The sequence below is a fragment of the Taudactylus pleione genome, unplaced genomic scaffold, assembly GCF_031769625.1.
Source record: "Taudactylus pleione unplaced genomic scaffold, aTauple2 ptg000627l, whole genome shotgun sequence".
NCBI classification, from domain to species: Eukaryota; Metazoa; Chordata; class Amphibia; order Anura; family Myobatrachidae; genus Taudactylus; species Taudactylus pleione.
This window is the reverse complement of record NW_028285029.1, coordinates 1,594,421-1,616,515: the sequence shown is the minus strand read 5'-3', so window position 1 is coordinate 1,616,515 and position 22,095 is coordinate 1,594,421. Positions and strand designations below refer to the sequence as shown.

Below are 22,095 nucleotides of genomic sequence, written 5' to 3'. Positions count from 1 at the left end.
TCAATTTGATTGGTTTTCAGGTGAGCTTAATCAAACATAAAAATCAAATGTAAAATCAAACTTTGATAAATATATCCCAGTTCCCTTTAACATAATGAACGCAGGCCGTGATTCAAAGCGCTCGCTCTGAATCAGGGCGGTATTATTTTTTTTGTGTGTGTCAGCCTCCTGGCTGCTTTCTAAGCTGTGGGTGACCACCCACAGCTTTTGCAAGTGGCCAGGTGATGGTTGTGATGGTCATGACCATCACCTTGTGGTAGGGTCTCATCCATCGCAAGCCACAGTGAGCTTCCGGCTCTAATAGAGCTGGAAGCCCACTACTGAGGCCGACCCAAATGGCAGGCATTCCTTCGGGAATGCCTCCGTTTGGCCAGCCACCCCCCCTGCCTGCCTCCAAAACGTGGGCGAGCTGTCAATCAATATCGACAGCCGCCCAGCTTGGTGCAAGACTCGTAGCAACGGAGCGCCTGTCACTGGCCGGGTCTTGCACATGTGCATGCTGGAGCCGGCTCATTAAGCTGTTTCAGTGGTAATAGCTCAGATATTTGATTTTTTATTTAACAATGACACACATCTCCCCTTTACAAAACCTAATGCCATTATATTGAGTTTTTAGATACTGGCTGCTCAGTATCAGGATCCTTTTTCACATGTACACTGCATTATAGTGGTATACATTGTATAGACAGGATCACCACCATTTGCTTCATTATTATACATATGTTGCATTATACCACATTCCCATGTCTATAGTGTATTCAATAAAGTGAATTGCTGTTATCAATCTGGTAAATTATTTTGCATGTTCTAGCAGTATTTACTATATATAAATGTACACTGGGGCCTGTCAATGCACTCTCTAATGTTTAGCCAAGACTCTGTGGTGGCTGACCACACCCCCTCTGGTGGCTAGCCACACCTTTTAAGCATGGGCCATATCACTGTATTCCCTCATTGACCCACCACTAAAACTGCCAGGAAGGAAAAGCTGATGTATAGTAAGCAGTCAGTGGTAATTACCCATTACTAGGGGGGGTAAGAGCACTTTGAGATATGTTTGGGATATGATTAACCATCTAAAATGTTTATGCCAATTATCTATTTAATGTGGGCATATATAAAGATAATTAAAGTTAATTAAATAATGAATGTAAATCCTGGTGTGAACCACCTAATTAGCTGTAGGATTGGTGATCACTGCAAAAGTCTATTGTTCTTGGATTAACTGGATCCTGGGTTGGCAATAACTTTTGGCAGAGTGTACTTATAAAGTAGCTGTTAATCTTTCCAAAAGTCACTATTGGTGAACTTCAAAACAATTGGTTCCCTTTATCCACTGGTATGTTTCAGTCTACCCAACTCACCTCCTCAGACGTCACCCATATGAGAAAGAGAGAGAACCGGAGCATCAGGTGCAGGCAAGCAATGGTGCTGTATACAACAGAGGGTACTGTACAGACTTACCCAGATCCTGTTGTAGGTCTGCTGGTTCACCTGCAATCCTTGCTCCACGGTCCAGTGTGTGTGGGTATGGGGGTAGGTGTTGGTCCGGCTAGACCATGTATACACTATAAACGTGGATGGATTGGGAGTAAAAAATTGTTTTATTGCCTATCCACACACCTGGGTGCTTCTTGTGGTACAGGTAAAGGACTGGGCAATATTAAAACATACAAACATTCACTGGTAAAAGTGTGAAAGTTCAAGGGTTGAGAGTAAGTCACTGGTGTATTCTAAATGCGTTTCATCCCCTGTAGGGACTTCTTCAAGGGTACTGTAGGTGGTCTGGTGGGCACAATTACCGGCTATAAATACCTTCATTAAGTTCCACATCTGATGATAATCGTGTTACTACCAGATTTGCGCTCTCCACTGCGTGCAAATCCCGTCACTAGAGTGTTCACACCAGGATTTAAATTCATTATTTAATTAACTTTAATTAACTTTATATATGTCCACGTTAAAGAAATACTTACCATAAACATTTTAGATGGTTAATCATAACTCAAACATATCTCAAAGTGCTCGCCCCCCCCTAGCTATATTTAAATCTAGAAGAGGTTGGGATACCTCCTTTTGTGTAGCAGCTAGAGATAGAACTTTATCCCTATAGCTCGGACCATTATTAAGCATAAATTACCCATTACTACCAAGGAGGTGCTAAAGTAGCATTGCCATACATACTTTAAGAAATAAGATGCTCCAGGTACTAGTGCAGCAACCTGGTGGTAGAAGCAAGTGAAGCACGTATGATGCAGTAGGAGGAGTCAGCAACAGGCAGTTATCATTGGAACAATAAAACCCTAGACCCCCGTAGTATACAATGAATGGGGTGGAGTAAGACCATATGGTAATATACTTCTCTCATGGTAATAATGCAAACTATAAAGTTTGATGATAACAATAAAAAATATTTAAACTTACTTTTAACTCATTTATTTTAAAGTTATTCCTTTTTCCATGATTGTTTAAAAATAAATACATGTTATGCAAAGCTTGAGTCATAGTAAACACAGCAAAATACACATGGTAAGGATGTGCATCTATAGTATAATTATGCCGACCTTGAAGACTTATTTCTCCAGAACAGTTTTGAGGGTGTTCTTTGCTTATGATTGGAAAAAGTACATTTTTAATTTTATTTTTTGAATTGCACCCAAATTCAGTCATCCAGATATCCTCCATTAATGGATCAGAAGAGTTACTTGGTGGATTAACATCATCTAGAAATTCCAGCATTCCTGGGATCGTATATATAGGAAATGTAAACACAAGAGTGCAGTTAAGTCGAGTTCCCCACATATTAGGTTTTACAAGCTCTTGTACACTTGTCCATGAAGTAGGAAAAATTAATGTTCTATTAGCAGTAACATGTGCTAATTTACGGATATTATTTATAGAGTATAAAGTGTTTGTGCCACAAATTAGTATAATTTCCACAGTTGAATTCTTAATAATATTATCATAATATGAATTTTTATCTTCAGAAATATATTTTATTTTGAAATCAATACATATTCCATGAAAGATTAACTCCCTGCTCAGTTGTTGGAGCTCCCGCTCTCCATTTTCACCACCTGGTGAAATGAGCCCAACCCAGTTCCATCCAAAATGTTTCAATAACTTTACAGTTGCCAAATATTGCATCTGGTCATTTGTAATTGTACGAAAGAAATGGGGATATAGCATTCTATCACTCAGCACAGGGTCTCCTGCACCGTAACTGATCTATAATTGACATTGGTTTATGGTTAGATCAGAAAATATAAAATTAAATCATAGTGGCATATTCAATTAGCCTCGAAAAGTCCCGTACTTTTTTGCATGCCGGACTTTTCACCAATATCATTTGTTTTCAATGTGAAAAAGTATCGCGCTCGTCCCCGCTTATCCCTGTATTCAATAAGAAATTAGCAAAAACAGGACCTGGCGAAACTGTAACATGCGATAAGTACTGTCAGATTTGGGGAAATCAGCCTGACACCCCCCAAAAGATTAAAGAAACAGCACTCCAATTAGATGGGGCACACCTATCAAATCAGAAGAAAGAAACAGCACTCCAATTAGATGGGGCACACCCTCCAAAAGATGCACTGACATTGGGGATCACTATATACTGTATACCCCCAAATAGGCCTGCTGAAGGTATTTGGGGTACTTAAATGATCTCCATAGCTGCTATTTAGTGTCTTTGCATAAGCGGTAAAGAATAGAATTTAGTATTTATTTTTGTGAAAATAAGTAGTCCGAGCAAATTTGGGATACATGAAAATGGGTGCTAGCATAGTTTAAAGTTGCTAAAGTAAAGTTTAAAAGAACTTAAAAAATCCAAATCTTTTTTCCAACACAATTATGAAAATAGGTTATCACCCCTTGGTTCTAAATATTTCCATCATATACATATCATGAGATTTAATAAAAATATATATTAGAATGTGTTAGTTTATTCATATATTTACTTGTCTATTTATAGTTAGTAGTGTAAGGTGTTAATAATACTAGGGAAACAATACAGCTACAGTAGATTACATTTATTTTCCTATTAGAAATCACATACTGTAAATTGATATCCAGAAATAATTGCTAGGCTATCATCAGGTAATATTCATTTCTATCCTTTGATAAATGATGCTATCTTTGCATAGGAGATTAAGATATTTAAATACACATAGAGAGGATTGCATATATCCCTGTGACAGCCTAAAGGACCCCGTACACAGTGTGATTCTTTCCATGATTTGGCCATTTTTGATCAATTGAAATTACCAATCGTGTAAAGTGCCACATGTGGGCATGATAATGATGCCGATGCACGCCCCCACTGTCATACATTATTGTCACAGATCAACTGAACCTGCAGGAAGATTTCGACCTGTCTTTCATGATTTGAATAATATCATCATGCATGATACAGATGCTTGTAGCATGGACCAGGGAGATCTGTGCTACATGCATCTGTGTCTTTAACACAGATGCATGGATGGGATCAGTGAGACCCATCTGTGCTGCTGTGTATTTCAATGACACAGATACACGTACAGGCCAGGGAGATCCTGAAACAGAAGAACAGTTGCTGCTGTGGTTAAAAAAATATATTCCTGTGTAAAAAAAAAGGAATGCCCCCCAAAGAGCAACCAGCCCCAAGCTATAGTGACCCATTTCTGGTTGTGCTTAAATACAGGGGAAAAATGACATAAGGGTCCCCTGTATTTAAGCACAACCAGCACCGGGCTAGTCAGAACCACCCCTGGTTGCCAAAATACAGGGGAACAAACGATGTAGGTGTCCCCCATATTTTGCACAACCAGCACTGGGCTCTGAACCCGTCTTCCAGCAAGAACATGACACTGCAAAAGGCACATCCTTTGTACCCAGTTAATTTTAGCATGGTGGAAAGCTATGAATATCTTGAACAATAACAAGTACATTGACAAAATTGTGAAGTGCTATAGATGTAAAGATGATCTATTCTTCATATCGAATGGCTCAAACAAAGAGTTGAACAATTTTTCAAATACATGAACAGGAATTCATTAAATTTGGAATTCACAAGCACTTACAATACATACACAGTAATATTCCTGGACTGTGAGGTTTACATTAAATAAAACATCATCTATACAAAAACCCATATTAAAAAAGTAAATGGAAATAACATTTTGGCCTACAATAGCAACCATCACTGACAGTGGATAAAAAATATTCCCTGGGGACAGTTTCGATGGTTGAGCAAAAAGAAGATCATGTTTATGAAGAACAGAGCAGAGCTATGAAGAACAAATTTATACAGAAAGGATGCAGCGAAACAACACTACAAGAACAAATTGAGAAAATCTCAAAATTATGTAGAAAATTATTAATTAGATACAACCTAGAAGACCAACAGATAACAGAAATACCACAAAGAAATTGAGAAATGCTAAACAACCACTGGCAAGTTCTGTTGCTTGATGAAGAATAAAAGAAAAACTTACCACCAAAACAAAAAATTGTGTATAGGAAAGCAAGATATTTGAAACAATGTCTAACACAAAGATTCCTCCCACTGCCAAAACAAGAAATCTCTACAAGCAACAAAGGTTTATTATTTTGCCTAAAGAGTCAAGGGTGCAAAAACCAAGCGCCAACTACCAAACCTACTTCAACTTTCCAATAAAGAATAACAAAGAAAAAAATCTAAATCAGAGACTGGATATCTTGTGAAACTGAAGGAGCAATGTATCTACTGGAATGCCCATGTGGCATCCAATGTGTGGGCCAAACAAGGAGGAAAATCAAAACAAGACTTTCCGAACACCTGTACAATATACGAAAAAGATTGAGAACCCACAGCCTCCCAGCTCATTTTTCAGAACACCACAATAAGAACCCAAAAGGATTAAAGTTTTTTGGGCATACAGAAGATACAACTACTTTGGAGAGAAGACCTTATTAAAACCTTCGAAAGAAATGAAACAAAATTGGATATACAAATTACAGACTATAGAACCCAAAAGACTTAACATAGACATAGAAATCAAAGATTTTTAAACTTAATTGAGCACATAACATTCACACCTTTTCACTCCAGTTCCATAGTCTAGCTTATACATTTTCATCTCATGCAATTTGATTTCCATTTTTACCTCCTTTCTTACTTCCATATTTTTATATATTTAACTGTATATTTTTTTGTTTTATTCTGATATTCTTATATGTATCCCTAATTTATTTATTTTTCAATTTTTTTATTTATTTTCAATTTACTATTTGTTTTTATTTGTATTTTTATCTTTATTTTAAAATTTACATTTTTATTTATTTTTTAACTTTTTATTTACCAAACAATGCATAACAATATATAGTTTATATTTATGGCTTAAAGGAACATGAGATTGCTGTCAAAACTAAGCATTTCTATTACCGGCCATGACCTAATTTCCTGAATAAAGTTTTCCTATTTAAAGACCAAAGGGTATAACAACAAATATCCTTGAAAAAGCATCAACTTGATGTGAAATGCATTGGAAATAACATGGAAGAGTGTGGGTGAACAACTAGCTGGAGGGAGCAGGACCTGAAGAAGAACAACTTGGCATCTGATGTCAACTGGAAGCACCACAGTCATTCAACCTGGTCCACGCTGCACATCGCTGGTCACTACAGGAAAGAGAGACCTATGCTGGCCTCAGGTAGGGAAAGATAGAGCTAATTTTAGCCCCACTGGGGTAAAGAGATTTATACCCAGTCCATCCACACTGGACCTCCCATCAATCCACACCACTAAGCCAGAAAAGACAGTAAACATTCATTAAGGTCTTAACCATTGTTTTTTTCCTACTTATACTGTATAGCATTGTTTGGTATCTATTATTTTAATTTGTTTATTTATCACATTTTGTTTTAGTTATCTTATACCTATGATTTTTTTTATTTTCTCTTATATCTATTTATTATATTATTATCTATTTAATATTTTTTGTTATTTTAAGCCTGATTTCATACATTTTACCACTGAGTACCTAGCTATCAACAACATTAGCAATCAGTCTAAGCCTCAGGCTGTATACACATCAAACCAAGTCTAAATTCAGAATCACTTTGGGGTACAGTGTCGAACCAAGTCCCGGTTTGAATGTTCCTGTGGTTCAGAACTTGGATTTAAAAAACAAACTTGAGTTTTGGATTGCATGTAAACATTGAAAAAATGACAATATTTAGCTGTTCTATATTTTTTATTTAAAAAAAAGTACAGATCCAAAACCAAAACATGAAGATGAAACCTGATACAAAATCAAAAACACAGGGCTCAGCACACATCTTGGCTAATGAGGTCTCAGGGGTAAATTTACTAAGATTCTTGTTGGCCTGAGATTGCAATCTAAGGTAAAATTATCACTTTTTTGCTTATCAGGAATGTACTACTATTAAACTTGGGTGATTTTTTTTTCATCTTTCGGGGGTGAAGTCAGGTGTGTTAGTATTGCAAATTTGGCCATTTTTTTAAATAGAAATTAATATACCATTAACTGAAATCGGAAGTAGTTTTCATTCACTTCAGCATAATTCAGGAATTTACCATTAATCATTTTGCTGTATTTGGTTATTTTTGCTGCCAAATAAGGGACTAAATAGAAAGGGCAAATGCACCACCTCCTGAGCTGCAAGTTTCCATCAAACATACACAGATCAGTGTGATTTGTGTTCATTTAATATTGGAAACATTGTTTTAAGGCTTAACTTTTTGGTAAAAAAATATGTGGGTTATCCCCCCAAAAGCATAACCAGTCCCGGACTGGTCAGACAGTCCTGGTTCCTAAAATTATGGTGAACAAAACATGTAATATTCTCATGTAATTTAGGAACCAGCACCTTCCTGCAGGGCCAGTCCTGGTTTTAAATATAGGGGGGAAAAATGTGTATATTTGAAACCAGCACCAGACCCAAACCGACTAGGGTGTATCACCGGGTCTTCAGGGCCAAAGCATTAACAACACAAGCTGGTCAGCTTAAGCCGGGGATCTAAGAAGAAGTGGGGACCCCCACAAAAAGAGATCTCCCCTCTCCTAAAACCCCAGGCACAGGCTAAAGCCTGGGGCTCTTGCCCGCACCTCTGGGCTGTGGGTATTCTAATTTACAGTGGAACTATAGGTGCCTGCATGCCTACCCTTTGGCACTTGTGGAACTACAACTATGTCAGGAATGTCCACTCTCCCCTTTACTGTTTAATTTAGTGTTGGACGCCATGTTAAGATATTTACAGAATTGGTCAGTTCTAAGGGGCATTGTTACTGAATCAAAGGAGGTGAAATTGACTGCTTTTGCAGATGACCTATTACTGTGTATAACTAACCCAAGAGAGTCTTTGAAACCATTAATGCAGAAATTATTAGAATTCAACAAGGCATTAGGATTTACACTAAACCTAGAAAAATCAGTAACTATGTACTTAAAGATGGGTTGCAGGAAACCAGCATGGTTTCACTCAAAATTGCGAGTTTTTTTTTCACCAAAGTGCACAACTTACAAAATTATTTTGGGGTAATTTATCATTAGAGGGGTGTCCAAAGGGTTCTGAAAGAAATCCCCACATTTTTAGGCAACAAAAGGGCTTTTACTGAATTTCATCTAGTCTGGGATGGAGAAAACTTTTCTCCAGTTTTTTTTTGTCAATTGCGTTTTCATCTGTTTTTTGGTAAAATATTGCCATTTATTGGCGAAAAAATAGCTGTTTTCGCCTATGGCGAAAAAAATGGCAGTTTTCGTTGCTAATTGAATATGGCCCTTAGCTTTTTGCTTATTTTAATAAACTGCTTCTTGATCTTCACACATCTATACATTTTAATATTCCACTAATATGTAGAAATAATATAATATTTTAAACAAACGTTAACATAACTGTAGGTTTTAATGTATTGTTCGGTTCTGAGTGTACTCTCCAAGATTCTTTTCTTTAATCATCATCTTTGAAATCAGCAGATTGTGATCGCTACTGAATCAGGCTTAGCGAACCATTCTCTAAGGACAGTTCTTCCCATTTCTAGATTAGCTGCTACATTTCCCATATAAATGCATTGGCTGAACAGTTATTTGCTGAGAGAGGAGAGCCTCTGCCTTGCAGCCAATGAGCAGTTCCCCTATAGACTTCACTGGTGGGATTCACTTTTTGGTGCATATTAATTTTTATCTATTTTTTTAACATAATCAACCCTGCATCCTCTGCCCGGGGATGTGAGGGATAGTTTTGGACTGTCAGCCTTGGCCTGGGGTACCCTGGAGAGGGGGCATTCCTTTATTGGAGGGGTCACCAACTTCCCAGGGATCCCCATCCTGGATGCAGGCTTGCCGACTTTCTCGCTTCCCCTGCTGGGAGGGAGCAGCCAGATCAGCATGACAGGGGTGTGGCCAGCCCAAGGAGGTGGGGCCAGCCAGACAATGAGTATTTGTGGGTGGGGCGGGCCATGCGATCGTGTGGTTTTTGTCCTGCCCCCGATACACAATGCTGATAATACAGGCATTGTGAAGCAGGGGCGGGGGCCAAAATGACATGATTCAGCATGAATTGCATCACTGGCATCCCCACTGGGGGAGTTTCAAAGGTAATTGGGGGGAGGGGGTTGGGCGGCAGCTGGGAGGATTGCCTGCCTTCTCGGGAGGCCGGGAGTGGCACCCAATTTTCAGGAAGCTCCTGACCAAATCGGGAGGGTAGGCAAGTATGCTTGGATGACTAGTGTGAGGTGAACAATTTTTTGGCTGGGGGGACACCGTGAAGCATATCGCATTACACCCCCACTAATTAGAGCACTATGATGGTTGCAGATAGTACAGAGGATTCCTAGGGGTCTATTTACTAAGCTGTGTTAGGAGGAGATAAAGTGAACGGTGATAAGGTACCAGCCAATCAGCTCCTAACTGCCATGTCACAGGCTGTGTTTGAAAAATGGCAGTTAGGAGCTGATTGACTGGCACCTTATCTCCTAACACAGCTTAGTAAATAGACCTCCTAGTAATTTTGTCCCCCATAATTCCACAGCCAGGACCAGCTCACAGTGCCTAGTGCTAATTGTGCATGTCATCTGTGTAAGCTTCTGCTATAGACTCTGCAGCTAAAGCTAAACTCACTACCCTGAAGCATATAGGTGACTCAGCCTCACCCACAAGTGGCTTTGCAAAACTGTCTTCATTTTCCTGCAAAAGCCTGAACCAATTTACCGGATTCACCATAAAAACTCATGCTGATTTGGGACTTTTCTCCATCTGCCCTTTATTGGACATACACACCGTCTATTCTGAGGAGTCCAAATGCTGCATGTGAACTTTATGCTAATAGAAACATCCCTCTATCGGTGAAAGAACTTGGTAACTATTGGCCAGTACCTCTGTTCTCAAAAGGAGAGTGGAGTTTATTGCAACTTTCTAAATGTTCATTTTGATTCTGGAAGTGTTTATAGGAACAGACACAATTTGTATAGATAGTAATGAGGGTGAGGCCCATTCTCGCTTATTCATTGTTTTTATGCAATTGCTTTCTGTTTAGTATAAAAATTTTTTTTAATGAATACTGTGTATTATCATCCATCATAGCGCTTCTCCATTTATTCTTTGTTCTTATGTGTATGTTAGGGTATGACTACCCCTTTTTATGTAGCTGATAGGAACAACAGAACATTTCAGCGCCTGTAAAAAATCTTTTTGGTATTGTATAACTAAAGAAATATATACCCTGGGTCTCAAAGGAATTGGCTGATGTGGTCAGGTGGACACCAGCCTGGTTGTCACTGCAGCGGTTAGCTGATTGGGACCAATATGGCAGCACCCAGTGTCCAGAACAGGCAGAAAAGTGTCTGGAGCCCCAAGCCCCCTGAGACAATCACCATGCCAATAACCTTTCAGCGATGCACTAGGCTGGCTGGGACTGCTATGACAGTGCCCAGTTTCTGGAGCCATCGGTAACATCACCAGAGCTCCATGCTAAGAACCCTTCAACAGTGCACTCTGAGAGCCCCTAGGCCGGGACCTCCTCCAAGACAGAGAAGCATGACCCTGACACTTGGTCTTCATCTTTTTTTTTGCTTACTATGGGGTCCATTCATCATTTACATTTATCTGGGGCTGGGCAGTCCCCAAAATGAAGTATCCAACTTGCTGCATGTAGCAGCAGTGGATACATATTCACTGGAGTAAATCAACATTTCTCTGGTGCAGAGCCAGGGATGAGGGGTAGCCAGGCATCATCCCCAGCCTGGGGTACCCTTTATTGGGGGAGTAACCAACTCCCCAGGAATCCACAGCCTGTGCTGACTAGTGTGGGATGATGAATGTTTTGGGCAGGAAGTCCCCGTGAAGCACGACCCCGGCTGTGGCATTAGAACCCTGCTAGTAAGAGCCCTGTGCTGTTGTATGGTAATACTGGGGAACCTAATGCATTTTTACATTGCATTTCCTTAACCTGGACAAGCTCAGGATAACAGTGCTTGTTCATTGAAATATGGAGGAACCTCACACCTTTTTGCCCTGTATTTTCTGTACCAGGATTGGCTTAAAAAGTCCAGTGCTGGTTATGTTTGGGATTCAGCAAAACATGATTTTTGGTAAATATGCAATGTTGAGCATGTTGAAACTGAGTCACACATGATTCTTAGTAACTTTACCCTTAAGACTATGGCCCTCATTCAGAGCCGTACGCTCTGAGCAGAGCGCACGCTCTGAATGAGGGTCGGCCTCCATGAAAATGGAGCGTCCTTCTGGATGCTCGTATAGCTGTGGGTCACTACCCACAGGCTATACGAGCGTGCATTTTGATGGCCGCGATGGTCGAGACCATCGTGACCATCGAAATTGCGAGCCGGAGCCTGCGGTTGAGGTTTTCAACCGCAAGCTCCAGTGTGATTTTGGCGCTATCAGAGCCAAAATCACTCCCACTGACATCACTAGTGATGTCAGTGGGCCGGCTTCTGACGGGAGGTGTTCCCGTGGGAATGCCCCCGTCAGGGAGGCATGCCCCCGGCATGCCTACCAAAGGGGGCATGCTGTCAATCAACATCGACAGCATGCCCCCTTTGATCAGACACAATGAGCGAAGGACTTTCCTTCGCTCGACGCATCTGGCGCATGCGCACGACGGAGCTCCCTCCGTCATGCGCATGCTCAGTCCATAACATCGACCCACTTGCGAGCGGACAGCCGCACGTGAGTGGGTCTGAATCAGGCCCTATATACACATTTAAAGAGCACTCTGTATCTTTTCAAGACAGATAAGTTCTGAATGTCATCTACTGTATCCCTGAAGTACTGGGGCATTATGATTGCACCATTATTTTTTTAATAATTTGCTACAGGTATATATGATCTGTGGCAGCAATATCTAATCTGAGACAGCAAGGTACAGTACTAGAGTGCTCCTGAGAGTGTTGTTACATAATATATATTTCAATAATGTCATTCATTTTGGTAAATTTAATTCTTAGAGGCATATTCAATTGGGCGCAAGGTTTAGCGAGGAAAAAACCTTGCACCCCTTGCGCCCAATTTTTAGATTACGAGCGCTCCCAATACCCATGGTATCCAATTAAAAAAAAGTGGTTGTGGAGTTTTCAGCTCTGAAAACCCTGTGCCATGTAAAAAATAAAAAAATCAGCACTTACCTGCCAGGGGGTCTTAGGTGGTCTCAGCAACTCCCGGTAGCCTCCCCTCTATCTTCTCACTAGAGAGGAGTCCTGGGGGCTGCTGGGAGGCTCCAGGGGCTGGTGGGAGGGGCAAGGGCTGCTGGGAGATGTAGTTCTCCCTGTGCCCTTTCCAGGGGGCACATAGACACTGGGGGGTCACACACATGGGACACACACACACACAACACTCATACACACTCACTCATACACACTTACAAACAATAACAAACACTCACACACACTGACATACACACCCTGCTGCAGAAGAACTGGCTTCCGACGCTGGATGCAGAAGAAGATGCAGAAGACAGCGCTACAGGGGGTAAGTAATTATGGATGAATTAAGCTACTATGAAACCTCCAATTGCTAAATTAGTCCTCAGCAAGGGCTGGCTGGCAACTTTTAGCCTGGGAGGCAAATGCATGCAGGCGGCCCTGGCAGAGGAGTAGCGTGTAGCCAGGGTGTCCAAAGAATATGCGTGCTACAGCACCCCCCCCTCAAGTGTTCCAGGGAGGAGGCGAGTCCATATGGGATTAATGTAAGGTAAAAATAAAGATTAGGGCAGCCCCCTGTTGTAGTGCCCATATGCAGTGCCCCCGTGTGCCACAGGAGAGAACAACCATATGCAGGCCTCCAGTAGTGCCCCCAGTAGTAGTCCCCCCATTGTAGTGCCCCCAGAAGTAGTAGCCCCCCTTTGTAGTGCCCCCAGTAGTAGTAATCCCCCCCCTTTGCAGTGCCCCCAGTAGTAGTAGTCCCCCCTTTGTAGTGCCCCCATTAGTAGTAGTCCCCCCCCTTGTAGTGCCCCCAGTAGTAGTAGTCCCCCCCTGTAGTGCCCCCAATAGTAGTCCCCCCCTTGTAGTGCCCCCAGTAGTAGTAGTCCCCTACCCCCCTTGTAGTGTCCCCAGTAGTAGTAGCCCCCAGTAGTAGTAGTCCCCCACCCCCCTTGTAGTGTCCCCAGTAGTAGTAGTAGTAGTCCTCTTATAGTGCCCCCAGTAGTAGTAGTCCCCAGTAGTAGTAGTCCCCTGCCCCTTGTAGTGCCCCCAGTAGTAGTAGTCCCCTCCTTGTAGTGTCCCCAGTAGTAGTAGTCCTCCACCCCCCTTGTAGTGCCCCCAATAGTAGCAGTCCCCTTATAGTGCCCCCAGTAGTAGTAGTCCCCTCCCCCTTGTAGTGCCCCCAGTAGTAGTAGTCCCCCACCCCCCTTGTAATGCCCCCAGTAGTAGCAGTAGTCCCCCCGTTTGTAGTGCCCCCAGTAGTGCCAGACCCCCCCCAGTAGACACACATAATATAAAAAACAAAATAAAAAAACTCACTTACCTGAATCCCCGCTCCCGCCGCCGCAATCTGCTCCTCCGTCTGTCCTCACGGGCCGGGCCGCTCTGCATTATGGGAGAGACGTCATATGACATCATTACGTCTCTCTCATTGCCCACTGCGGGAGCCGGAAGATGGAGTGGCTCCCACAGTGGGCGCAGCAGCAGCAGCTAATGAGAGTCTGACAGACTCTCATTGGCTGCTGCTTACAACAAACACACAGCTGCCGGAGCCGGCGGCTGTGTGTTTGTCAGTGTAGCGCTGACCGAACTCCGTCCAGTCAGCACTACACACGCGGTGCAGTCTGTGTCACAGTGACACAGACTGCACCGGCTCATGGCCCGCATGACGCTGCGGCCCGGGGGGCACATGGCACCCTGCCCCACGGCCCAGCCCACCACTGGTCCTCAGGGAGGGTGCCACCTGGGTCCCAGAGCAAGTCCTGCTGATTTTGCCTAAAATTAATGATTGTAGGAAAAATCACACTTGCTCTGGAGGTGGGAGAATAAAAATCTCCAGGAGCACAAAAAGAGAAAAAATCTGCACCTAATTGAATAGCAAAAATCCCACACCTGCAGGGAAAACCTCACAGGTGCAGGATTTTTGCTGTTTTCACTGCCAATTGAATATGCCCCTTAGTCTGTTCTAAAAATGTTGTTCCTTGAAACAGCCACATTCATATAAACATTAAAGTCAACACAATTTCTATAATAACTTTAAGCAGATGTGATGACACTGACCTGAGTAAAACCATATACATTCAGCAACCATGCCATTGTAAGGGTGGTGTGAGAGTTGAGGTCTCCAATAAACCCGACTACCTTACCATGCTCCATACACATATAATTGGGCACCATCTTTTTGTGTCCAGACAATATCTGTAATACATCTTCCACAGCTTTATTCTCACTTCCACAAGAATCATACAGATGATAACCCAGAGTAATATTGGGCAGAAGGTCCGGGTTCTGGTTAATCTGATTAATTGCAAAGATAAAAGTTCTGATATGTCTGTATTCTCTGCGATGTACACTGTTTAATAAAAACATTTTTTTTTGTAAATTGTAAAATTTTTCAAGGTTCTGTATTATTTCCTCCAGTTAAAATTACTTAATAAAAATATAACGCTATTTTTCCAAATTAATTTTCACATTTAAATTATTCAAAACATAATCAATGTGTATCTGGACCAGAAGGCTCAGCAATACCACCCGTCTCACACTCCTGTGTAATAGAATATGGGGTCAGAAAGATTGCTGGGCCTGATTCACTACTGATAACAATTGCAATAGCGATTACGCACGCAGTTCAACTGATATACTATATTAACCCATTGCGATCCAGTGGCAAAATGCAGGATTTTGAAAGGGGGGTTTCCAAAACTTGGTTACAAAACCAATGGCAAAAAACACATAGAGGCAGCACTCCTCCTCCTCCTTCTCCACCTCCTCCTTCTCCTCCTCCTCCTCCTCCTCCTCCTCCTTCTCCTCATCCTCCTCCTCCTCCTTCTCCTCCTCCTCCTCAATAATCCAAGCTTGTTAATCCATTACTGTGCAACCTTTCAGATGCCTTGCCAAAATATCTAATAAATGCATTTTAAACATGGCACAGAAATGGAAGCTTGGATTATTGAGTACCCGAGGAGTGCTGCCTGTATCTGATTGTATGAGACCGAGCTATGCTTAGAGCTTAGGATTTGGACCCCGTCCATTGAATATATATATATACATATATAAGAGAGAAGGGGGGAATGACTTTGGGCGACAATTCCGCTTATTGTGTTGTTAGGGTGTATTCCAACAACGAGGTTTTTGTAAAAACGTTATGTGCAAAGTGTTATTAGATAAAGTGCATAGTTGTGAAAGGAGGAACTGTTTTTGAATAATTTAACATTATAAAATCAGTGCAATAAAAAGTGTAAATACCAATCTAAAGTTAAAATGTGGACAATTTATTCCAGGGATTTAAAACAAATAAGAGAAAAAGTAAACAACAACCGTAAAAAGAGGCCCAAGTGAAAAACAATATACAAGGGGTAGAATCTCTATAACCAACATATATCCAGTCATACATTCAGCTTTTCACTCTATTTAATTCTCCACCGCTTTTGTTATTTCCATAATTTACCCTTACTCTAAAATTCCTTTCCACTCTAATGAGTATGAGAATAAATACTGAGAATGCAGACTTTTTCCAATTTTAAAAAGTAAACAAATGAGGAGTTTTTACAACATAAATAACCAATTTCTCTCATGTCTCCAAAAAAAAAAAATTAACCACAACCTCTCTTTCTGATTACCTTAATATATGTCTACCTAAGATAATTTTTTTCTTACAAACAACATAAAAACATACTGTACAGTATCTATCCCTAATAAGTATGTCTTAATCTCCTTACCAACTAGCACAATTACATGATTAAGGTCATACACAAATTATTTTCCATCTTTTTAGTAAAAGATTTTATTGAGTACTGAAACATAGGACCACTCTCAAAACTACAAGCTTATAGAAAAAGTGATATACCCTGAAATGAGGCAAACTTACTTTTTTCCAATCAAAAGATCAATGATCCTTAAGATCTAATTAAGTAAGCCATGTAAGATAAAGGTAAGATACAAGCAACATGAATCACTGTCCCTGATGAATCCTGACCGGGAGAAACACATTGGGAAAGCCCACCACATGCCCTCACTCAAGCTACACGAGACACCGCAGCACCAGCAAGAACAGCTCTGGAGGTAAGGGATCTGCAAGACGTTGCTGCCCCTGCCTCACCAGCTGCCCGCACCCATCTCCGCAAAAAGACCAGAGACTCTGCACGGAAGATGGAGCGCTGGGGAAAACCATAGGAGATAGACAAGGCTGCAACACCTACATGCACGGCAGGAGCCCACAAACACCAGCTTACCACCATGAACGGGATAAGGTAGGAGGTGCGCATAAAGAAACCTTTGTTTCTTTTAACTGCAACTTTCTTCTTGTTCTTACACGACTCTCTTTTTAATTTGGAATGTATATAAGCAAGAGGACTATTTTCAAAGTTATTTACTAACACTAACTAACACTAGTGTTATTTACTAACACTGGCTTACACCTTACCTAAACTATAAAGGAATACTCCATTGCAATGCTACCAAACCTAAAGGTGGTACTATGAATAAACTCTTTAGACCAAAATAGCTCATCAAATGATTTTTAACAGCTAATATACCCGATCTTCACAATATTGTTTTAATTTGCATATTTTTTTTTAGTTACTGTGCTTTTAGATACTGTTTTTTTCTCTGCTATTTCTACTGTGCATATGTACTACTATAATCACTTTATAATGTCTATATAATTATATTTTATAACAACCAGTAACACATACAGAATAAACATTTTATTTATTTATTTATTTATTTATTTATCTTTATTTTACCAATTTTTTTCTTTAAATATCGAATACATAATAAATTTTCATACCTCATTCACATACAGAATGCTCTAAACCACATCCCCTAGTGCGCCACACAAGACCCAACCCACAATCAATTGTGTTATCTTAGCAGCGGCAGGCTGGCAACTATTAGCCTGGGGGGAAAATGCATGCAAGTGGCCCCGGCAAGTATAGATGGCACCCTGCCATCAGACCCTCTAAAGCAATTATGTAGGGCCCATCCGGCCAAATGTTTCTTTTTGAACCTATTACAGGTCAGAGAGGTTTTCTGTTTTACGTGTAATAGTGAAATCACAGTCCTATCCTGCTTTTGCTCACATTCTAGGAGGTGATGTGACAAGGGGGAATGCTCATTATGGGTGATGACAGGGTTTCTGTTATTGACGCTTTGTTTCACACACACAAAAAAAAATCACTGGCCCAGTGATCGTGCTGAGTGACAAAATATGTGGGTTCCAGGGACCCTCCACTTAAAAAAGTAAAATAGGGTCCTACCTGACCATTTCTGGGTCCCATCATAATTTATGTTTTAGCACTCCCCATATGCCACCACACATCCCCACATACCCCTAGAATGCCTAGCTGATACCCCCAATAGCATGGTAGTGTCTACTTTCCTTCACAGAGAGGACTCTGACATCATCAGCTACTGTCCAACATCATTGCCTACCATCCAAGTGGGCATAGAGGGGGAATATAACCTTGTGGTGAGCCCAAAGCATGGCGAGTGTAGCGAGCCTGCGAGGGGACAAGTTTCTTCTTTAGGTGGCCTTTATGGGAATGGAACTGCACTTCCGCCCTCAGTCACATCACTTCCAGGTCCCTAGCATGAAGGGGAAATAAGCTCTACCCAATAGCATCAGTTTTATACATAGAGGTCAGACTGCCGTCCCCATTGACAATAATGGGGACTGCAGTTTGCTGCAGTAGTTAGCCTTCTGCAGGAGATTTCTGTGAAATCTTCTGCATTAGACTGTTTTGACATAGCGGTGATGCATAAAATTATGCAGAAACTGTAGTTTCAGCATAATTTTATGAAAAACGATGAACCAATAAATACATTTTAAAAATATACCAAAAATATGCTCAAGGAATTCTCTGCGTCTAGCTGTGCATTCTTCTGTCCGTTTATTCTGTGGGAGCTGGATGAGCGGACAGGTTTAGGAGGTAGGAAGCCAGGCACAGGAGTAGGAGGTGGGGAGCCGGGAACAGGAGTAGTAGGTGGGGAGCCGGTTACAGGAGTAGTAGGTGGGGAGCCGGTGACAGGAGTAGGAAGTGGGAAGTCAGGGACCAGATGTAGTAGGTGGGGAGCCAGTGACAGGAAGAATCAGGGAGGGGAGATGGAAGCAGGAGGGATAGGCAGGGACAGGAGAAGGGGCTGGGTACCACTGGGAGGAGAAGGGGAGCACCATAAAGGAGATGGTAGAGGTGAGCTGGGGATAAAAGAAGTAGGTTGCGACCGGAGAAGGGCTGGGTACCACTAGATATTAGAGGGGAAGGGGAGCCCCATAAAGGAGATGGTAGAGGTGAGCTGGGGATAAAAGAAGTATGTAGGGACAGGAGAAGGGGCTGGCTGCCACTGGGTATTAGAGGGAGTGAGGAGCCACATACTGAGAAGGTGGAGAGTAGCTGGGGACAAGAGGAGTAGGCAGGGACAGCAGAAGGAGCTGGGTGACTGAGTATTAGGAATGGAGAAGGAAAAAAAGGACAAGAACTCAATTACCTTTAGAGACTCCCGAAATGCCATGTCTTTCAAAGACATTTACTAATGTCTTTGAGGTGGGGATTAGAGGCAGAAACCTGGCTACTACTGGAGGCGCTGCGGTACTTTCAGCAGGCACCTATCTGGCTATTCTGTAACAGGCTATAGGCTATGGCCGCGCTGTCCTCAGGCAGAGAGATTGGGGGTGGAGCCATAGGGGAAGGTAGGGGTTATTGGTTGATTCGGCTCGGCATGCGGAACTCGGGAGCCAGGTAGTAGGGTCTGGGCTGACAGGGGGCCATTCCCTTTACTTGTAAGGGGCAGGGCTGGATGGCATGGTGCTGAACGGGCAGCTGTGTCATACTGACTGACACAGTCTTCCCAATGCAAATTTACTGTGCATGTTGCTGGCGTGGCTGGCTGGCCCAAAGTGCTGAAAATGCGACCGGCCTGGAGGGCATCTGTCACCCTGCCACATGGCCCAGCCCGCCTCTGTATCTTAGTGATCTGGAAAGGGATCACAGTGGTCTGTGGCAGCATATAAACACACCATTAGAGGTTACCCTCTCCCCCCCTTCCCGAAAAAAGCATGGAAACACTCTTATTATAAAGTATGAAAAAGAGCTTAAAGCCTGCCAACCCCCAAGTGAAGGTGAAGAAAAATAAAATTTTTAAATAATCGGTGTCCTTGTTTTATTTTATATTTATTTTACAGGGGTACTATAGGTACCAGCGGGCCCTTGTTCACCCACTTGAGGGTACTTGTGGATCTCCAAGTACCAGCATGCAGGGGAGGCCTGCTGGGTCCTTTAGTCATACTGCAAAATACAATATTTATACTTTAATATGCACTACACTACACTATCACTACCCACTGGCCAGGGGTGCCGGGGATAGTCCTGGGCTATCAGCCCATGCCTGAGGTGCCCTGGACAGGGGGACCCCTTTATTGGGGGTTCCCAACTCCCCAGGGTATCCCCATCCAGGGCTGACTAGCTGTCAGGGGTGATGCTTTTTCTGGGGGGCCTGGAGAAAGGACTCCCTTGGCTGTTGCTGGTTCTGATAAATACAGGGTGACCCTTTGCATTTTTCCCCTGTGTTTCCAGAACCAGAAAAAGCTCAGAGCCCAGTGCTGGTTCTGCTCAATATGGGAGACCCAAACATCATTAATCCCCATATTCTGGTACTGGAAAGCCCGGTTCTGGTTGTGCCTCATACGGGGACCCCTTCAATCTTTTGTCCCCTATATTAAGCACAACCAGTACTTGGTATCCAGAGCCCAGGGCTGGTTGTTCCTGGGGCAGAGGGTATGCAATCAGGTAGCCGCGGACGTAAGCCCGACAGCCGGCTTCCTGACTGTTTATCCCGGCAAGGGTTAAATGACAGGCGTATAATTCTAGACGCCTGTAATTTTACCGATGCCAGGAGACCAGCGCCCGGCATCCCGATCAAAGAGATGCCTGGCACCGCTGCAGACAGCTGCGGGGGGGGAGGGTTAGGTTTAGGGCTACCGGGTGGGGACTTAGAGTTAGGCATCCCCACAGGGGACTTAGGCTTAGGCGGTGGGGAAGGTGGGGTTAGGTTTAGGCACTTAGAGGGGGGATTAGGGTTAGGCACTGGGGGAAGGTTAGGCAACCCTAAGGAGGGTTAGTGGGGTTAGGTTTGTTGATACTTACCTGGGGACGATCGGGATTTTCAGCCATGTCAGCCTGCTGCTGTCGGGATTTGAACCGCCAGACTTACGTCCGGCAGTAATTCTTATGTATTCCGGGCAGGGGGGGGGGCACACAGTTTTTTTAATATACTTTTATTCATTTTTTTGTAACACAGATGAATGGATGGATCTCACTGTTCTTTCCACGTTTATTGATTTTTTCAGATGCAAGACACACAGAGCGCACTGATCCGTACGTGCATCTCTGAATCATTTATTTTACACAGATGCCTGCATCACGGATATCAATGATCCATGTATGTAGTCAGCTATCTATAGATCTTGTACGAGAGTTCCCAGGTCAAAATGTGCTGTTTAAGCACCCCCATAACACCTCCTGTGTGATGTCCCTTCCACCACCAGCGCTACTGTACCATTTTGTTACCCTTCTGCCCTGCAGGTGGCCCGGTTTGCTTCTCTCATCCCCAATGGTTAATAAATTATAAAAAATTCTTTAGACAAAAACCTTAGGATTTCACATGCCCCATTAAGGCTTCCTAGACATTATATGAAATCTCACAAAACCTATAGAATTTTTGCCAGTCAAACTTTAAAAAGCAACAAAATTACGATCATTAAGGCTGACACCTTAATAAACATGTTCCTTGTGCAATACAGATGTGGTATGCCATGACACCCGGTGCAGATTCAGCACTTTTCCAGAGTGAGATTGCTGTCACTCACAAAATGTTGGAGCTGCTACTTCACAGATTTGTGTGCTCATTGGAATACATATATGCAACTGAGGTCTGAGCAGTTCCCACAGTCTTTCCATTGGATCATCACAACAATCTGACTGGGTTCCAACATCCTTCTCCCTCCATATATCCATCTTATTCAAAATACACTTTCAGCACCCTAGATGCTAAAACCATCATATTCTGTCTATGCATATAGAATTTCCTCCCCTATATGCCTCCATGCCTCTATATCTTTCCCAATCCCTACTGCTGTGTGGTCTCCAAACTGTGCTAGTCTGTGTTCCCTCATCCGCACCAATCTGTCTTTCCCCATCCACACTGCCCTGCATCCATGCCACTCTGCTTTATACTGCACCACTGCCTTCCCCCCAGCCGCACTGCTCTGTCTTCCTCCATCTGCACCACTCTATCTTCCTCCCCATCCGAAACCAATCTATCTTCCCTGAATCTCTACTGTTGTGTGTTCTCCCATTTGTGCTAGTCTGTATTCCCTCATCCACACCAATATGTCTTTACCCATCTCCACTGCTTTGTCTTCCCATGTTCATGCCACTCTCTACCCCCATCCACATCTATCTAT

At 42.5% G+C, this 22,095-nt stretch overlaps 1 protein-coding gene across 1 annotated transcript in view; it reads right to left on the bottom strand.

Annotated features, from left to right (window-relative positions):
• LOC148479257 (vomeronasal type-2 receptor 26-like) overlaps positions 1-14,981 on the bottom strand; it is a 49,355-nt gene extending 34,374 nt beyond the window's left edge. Inside the window, exon 1 of the mRNA XM_088454672.1 lies at positions 14,697-14,981. Coding sequence (XP_088310798.1) covers positions 14,697-14,813 — 117 coding nt within the window. The 5' untranslated portion in view covers positions 14,814-14,981. The remainder of the gene's footprint in view (positions 1-14,696) is intronic.
• Positions 14,982-22,095: the final 7,114 nt, after the last annotated feature.